The 5,990-nt window shown below is 34.7% G+C and overlaps 1 protein-coding gene across 2 annotated transcripts; it reads left to right on the plus strand.

Moving 5' to 3' along the window:
- The first annotated feature begins 1,250 nt into the window (after nucleotides 1-1,250).
- On the plus strand, nucleotides 1,251-5,332 carry LOC147499283 (uncharacterized). 2 transcript variants are annotated; one of them, XM_086561118.1, is made up of 6 exons: nucleotides 1,251-1,763; nucleotides 1,853-2,278; nucleotides 2,598-2,686; nucleotides 3,421-3,532; nucleotides 3,970-4,023; nucleotides 4,401-5,332. In XM_086561118.1, exons 1-6 carry the CDS (start codon nucleotides 1,527-1,529, stop codon nucleotides 4,452-4,454), a joined length of 972 nt encoding a protein of 323 aa, XP_086417244.1. In that variant the 5' UTR covers nucleotides 1,251-1,526; the 3' UTR covers nucleotides 4,455-5,332. The 2 variants fall into 2 exon arrangements, with proteins under 2 accessions (XP_086417244.1, XP_086417243.1); XM_086561117.1 differs by having other exon boundaries at nucleotides 1,257-1,763; nucleotides 1,826-2,278; nucleotides 4,401-5,330.
- The last annotated feature ends 658 nt before the right edge of the window (nucleotides 5,333-5,990 follow it).

The raw sequence follows: 5,990 nt of genomic DNA on the forward strand, positions 1-5,990 counted from the left end.
GTGATGTTATTTTTTATATAATTTAATTTTCCACATGTAATTTGTTTTGGTTTGGTTTGGTTTGGTATATAATTTATTTAAGCCCAATGTCTATTTTAACTAAATCAATAGTTATATAATTTATTTAAGCCAACGTCCGTTTTAATTGAATCTCGTTATTCCGCTAAAATTGGAAATTATAAAATTCATAAATTAAATTAGAATATATCGTAATTATTGTGGCATGTGGTTTTTGAAATCCTTAACTATGACTAAATTTTACACCTCAAATTGATTCAACTTTATTTGTTATGCCCATATATATTGCATACAATACAATTTTATTTGTTTTTGGTGTACACTATTACTTATTTTATGATTAGTTTATTTTTTTTTTCCCTTTTTCCATTACATGTGGTTATGTGGTTAACAAACGTAAATAAAAATGACTCAATTCATTTTTTCCTTTGTTCTTTCATTGTTTCATTATCATTTTCTAGAAATAAACTTTGTTATATTAAACTTCGTCTGAGATTAGTGTGGAAACTACTCTTTGTGGCATAAGGATTTTAGAAAAATCGTTTTTGGTTGAAAATATTATTTTTTGCAATTTTTTTTTTTTTTTTTTTTTTTTTTTTTTTTTTTTTTTTTTTTCTGTAATTAGCTATATGTTTTAGAAAAAGTTGGATATTCTGTGAAACTCTAGATGAGATTGTTTATTTATTTATATTCTACTTTTTTAATAAAAAAGTGGCCGGAGCTTAACATTTTGGAAGAAGGGGTTATATGCGGACAAAACCAACTTGGTTGGTTTCTGTCATTCTGTCCTCATCTCTTCCCTTTATTAGATATTTTTTTCTTCGTCTCTCTCTCCTCTCTTTTCCTCTCCCTCTAGGACACACTCTAAATCTCCACTCCTCCTCCTCTATCTCCACTCTCCATCTTCCTCTCCCTCCCACTCACCCCCTTAATTTCTTTGGCGGTATCTTGGTTAGTAATAGAGTTTAGAAAAAATTGGAGTCTCTAAAGTGCTCCAAAAAATAGATTTGGATTTTTTTTTTCCCGTAATATTAGAGTTTAGAAAAAGTTGGAGACTTTGTAAAACCTTGAAAAATAGAGCCAAGAGCGTATAGCTATAGATCTATATATATATCTAAAGATAGAGATTAGCCGCCACCATAAAGAAGAGGACGGTAGTAGAATTTATAAGTTTATGAAATTACACCGAAATCTATGAAAATATTGAAACATATATCGCCGATATAAATTCGATTGAGACCCTGTGCAGTTTAAGGGTTAATCGGCAGTAAATCATATCGCTTCAAGAACTTATAACTAATTTACTATAGTATTTGATTACCACTTGATTAAATAGTAAATACAAGAAACAATTTTTTGATATATATTAAATTTATAAACATGAATAATGAAAAATAAGAAGATAAAAAGATCCGGTTTTACTTGTCTCTATATTTGGTTTGATTTGTCTTCACCTCACGATTACAAAGTTTTTCTACCAATCATACTAAGAAAAAAAGGATTTGAAGATGGGGAGAAAGAACAAGTGTAGAGATACTAGTAGTTCATCATCTGAATCGGATACTGACACAAGTAGTTCGGATACAAAATCGAGACGTCACAACAGATCACGTGATGATAAATATACAAGGAGGAGGAGAAGTAAAGGTTCTAGAAGGGACAAACGTAGGAAGAAAAGAGACCCAGAGACTGTTCTTGGCTACATTTTGGGAAAATTTCCAGATGTTGTGCATGACTTGAAACAGGTACAATTATTATTATGTTTTTTACAATCGACATTTAATAAATGTTTCTTCTTTTGTTCTAGCTTCTGCAAATGATTGATGGTGGGCAGGCAGTTGACACGACGGGGATATCTGATAGATATTTTGTTAAACAATTGAGGAAGCTATTTGTTTCTTTGAATCTTAAAGAAAGTGATGATGGGATCTTTTTATTGCCTCCAAAATGTCGTCCTACTCTGGAACTTGTTGGCCCCATGATGTCCTTGCATGAGAGGCTTAGGGACCCGAAGCTTCCTCACTCTGGTTCAAATATTGAACCTATGAAAACAACAGATGACCCTGCTCCTAGAAGAAGGGTGATTGGTCCTGAAATGCCTTCTTCCGAGTTACTAGCTGCTGCAGCAAAATTAACAGAAGCTACGGCTGAGCTAAGGGACGCTGAATTTGAGTTCGACAATGATTTATTTATTGGCCCTGCACCACCGGCTGTAGCTGCTGAAGCTGCATCATCAAATGAGGCAGAGCGTTTTGAAGAGGTATTGAAATCTGACATTTATAAATCATCAAGAAATTTTTGTCATGTTCGTTGGTCAGAGTCAGTAAAGTTCATATATTGAGTCATGGTAGGGGAGGAACATTCCTATTGCTACACACATATTTGTCATCACCCCCAAAATATTGCAACTGTAGTATGCTCATTTGCTTTTGATGATAATAATTCTCTTCCTACATCACTTTATGGTTATATGAACGATAAAGTCATGTTGACTATGTTGTAAGTCCTTATCCCGCGGTGCACGTTTGATAGTAGCATATGAGTATTTAGTACCTTCTTTGCTTTATTTGGTTGATCAGGTGACAAGAATTATGGAAGTCGAGACTGGAAGTCCATATGATTTGCTTGGAGTGAATCGAAACATGTCTGCTGATAACATTAAGAAGAGGTAAGTCAGCAAGTCTGTTACATGTTACTGGATCATACATACTGTAACGTGCGGCTTTGGATGCTTATATGTTTTGAATATTTAAATAGTGTATGTTGTTTTAATACATGTTCGTTAAAGAATATATGGGTCCTCATTATGTGGAAGAACCATGCCATAACTATGTCCATAAGGACATCGACTCGTGAACTGATAAGGCAATAAAATTCGTCTTGTAAATTAAATGACGACACAAGTTATATCCTTGTAATATGTGTTCATGGTACTCATCATGTCAAACAAATATATATTTGCAAAATTAGATACAATTAGAACATGCAGTAGATGTAAATAAGAACACATGAACGGAGTAGTAATGTGTGTACATAGTACCTCCATTTGAACTTTGAAGACATTTCCTCATTAGAGTACTGTGCTTTGATGTGGAAGCACTCTCTCTCTCTCAAGCCAATGATAGAAGTTTGTCGCGTGTGTGATCTCCAGCTTTCTCATGATTGAATCTTAGGGCGGACAAGTAGTCCCCAAAAGCATTTTATTATAATAACTGAGTTTTCCAACAGAAAGTTTCAAGGTATCAGCAATTTCATATTGCTCAATGGTGATAAATAGTGTTTTTTCCCTATCATTTTAATTTAGGCGTTAGTGAATGGGCTGCATGTTCTAACTTGATAGATAATATTCTGAATAGGGATGATATTCTTACTGAAATGTTTTTCATGCTATCTTCTGTCCAGGTACTGGAAGCTGTCACTTATGGTCCATCCAGACAAGTGCTCTCATCCACAGGCCCATCAAGCATTTGTTAAATTGAACGAGGGTTTTAAAGAATTGCAAGATCCAGATAAGGTAATTATTCATAAATCATAGCTGTTTGCTCAACCTTAGAGAAATTAGGCGTGGTTTTGTTTTGGAGTTTTCCCTAGGAGAAGAATACCATACCCTACCCTAGGAAAAATGCAATTTTAGAAATTGATGATGCTGTTTAACCATGATCAGAGATCCTCTAGTTTTTTTAGATATTTAGTGCACTTAATCTATATCTGTATCTGCTAAGTATGTCCGGTTTTCTCTTACTTTGTAATACGTGATGATTGCAACAATTGACATTTGGGTTTCTGTGCTCAAATGCAAATATGAAATGAAGGGAGTGCTGTTGCAGGACTGTTATAAACAGTATAATTTATTAGTCATATTTTTGGCTTTGGTCAAACTTGAAGTATTATGCTGTATTGTTTTGCCCTGTTGCGCTGTTAATTCCAACTTTTTTTGGTTATTTGTCTCAGCGAAAAGCAATGGATGACAAAATTAGACTAAAGGAGGAGCAAGAGGAATTTAAGGTTATATTTTCTTCATGCAGGCTCTCTTTGTTCTTCTTTATATGCTGAAGAATTTCCATTCACTTGCTCTTTTTACTTTCACTTAGAAGTTGTCTTTCCTTTACAGAGGTTTTCTATTTTTTTTTTTTATTTTATTTTTTTTCCAATATTTCTCGAGTTATGTTTTCCACCATAGTACATACTTGAAAGCAGTTCGTGCACTTATAAAATGTATATAATCTCAAATGAGAAATCTTTAGATGGTTTGTGAGGGAAGTGGTGTTACTTATATTAAATATTCTTTAAAAATTAAAACTAAAGCGATGGAAGTATATATTGTTATGTTCTTCCGTTCTTTAGTTTAATTATTTTGTTTGACAATTTCTTGGATGCTCTAGGCTGAGCTAAAAGTGATGCGTGAAGCCGCACAGTGGAGAAGGCTGCAAGGTTAGCTGTTTTCTACTGGTTTTATTGGGTTTCATTAGATCTTTTTCTTTGTAACTTTTACTACATAGCACGCTTCTCCTCCATTTTTGTTTTCTAATTACAATATGAGACACCAGGATCACTCTACTCACATATAAGAAAGGGTGTATTGTGTTTGTTATATACATAGGTGATGTGACCAAAATAAACTAACTAAATTTTCTTAGAGTACAAGAGGTTTCAAAAGGTTTGAGCAGCACGTAAAGTATGTCATAATTTTACCAAAATGTAGTTTTGTCCATTTATTAACCTTACGAACGTTAGAACAAGATCTAGGAGTTGTGAGGATTCCCATCAGTAAGACGTTCTTTGGTCTTAATTGGTGTGGCTTTGCTAGGAAATCAGAAGCTTTGTGTGTACCTGAGAGGATAGGGGTAAAATTTGGCTTGCTTTTGTATAGTGGCTGTGGGACTTCTGGACTTGGATCTAGAACTTGGTTGAGATCAGGTGGGGGGAAGAAGGAAGGAACAATATCAGGAGTAATTTAGTGGACGTGGGGAGGCATGTCCATAACCAACTAGGGAAGAGGACAACAATGAGGGGTCTTCCTTGAAAAAAGATATGGGAAGTTGAAACACCTGTTTCAGCTAGTTTTTGAAAAAAAGGCTATACATTGTTTTATCTCTTCATAGTTGAATGGCTGGACATAGGTTGTGGATTTTCTGCTCATATTCTTCCTGTTTTCTCGGGAACTAAAGCTGCATGCTTTTGCGGGAGAGAAAATGATGGCGTTTGTGGATGATCGCAACACTTATAAAGCTTTGCTAAACATGAAGGTTATTCAGTATGATGGAGAAGAGGAGTGGACGAGGACTGATTATGTACGTGAGAGGCAGCATGGAAGTGGGGTGGGAGGGAGAGGGTGGGGGGTGATCTGACTTGCTAGCTGCAGTGCTGATTTTACCACATTGGTGGTGGTTTTTGAGTCTTGAATAATGAGTAATGACCTTGATCACATGCAGCTTTTACGACAGTACTTGCTTAAGGTGCGGATCTGAGGGAACAAAACTAAAAGCGGTAAAGCATTATAGGTGAGAAGCTTTCTTTGGTTTTCAAACTTACTGAATGTATGTTATCAAGGTGGTTTTTTTGGGTGGTTTCCCCTATGCTTGACGAGGGACAGAGTCAAGTTCATTTTGTTGTAAAGAGAGTCCAGTTATTTTGTTGTAATACTTGATGTACATAAATGATGGTTCATACAGAAACAGTCTTGTATATATATACATTTTGCACTGTCGTGTAAAAGTTAGGTTATATGTACATATGGTTGTTGGAAGGATGTCATTATTGATTTCCAGGTTATGACAGGTTTAAGTATACGAAATGTTGACCAAACAAAGGAAACTCTGCCCAAAATTCGATAGAATTTGGATAGCGTAACGCCTCATTCTATTTCTTCATATATACTTGGAGTTATCATAGCAAGCTTATAAGTCTATTAGTTTTAATGATCGGGATGATCTCTTTTTTCTAGTGGTTTTCTTTGTACATTGTTTATTTAA

The sequence above is a fragment of the Coptis chinensis genome, chromosome 5 (assembly GCF_015680905.1).
Source record: "Coptis chinensis isolate HL-2020 chromosome 5, ASM1568090v1, whole genome shotgun sequence".
NCBI classification, from domain to species: Eukaryota; Viridiplantae; Streptophyta; class Magnoliopsida; order Ranunculales; family Ranunculaceae; genus Coptis; species Coptis chinensis.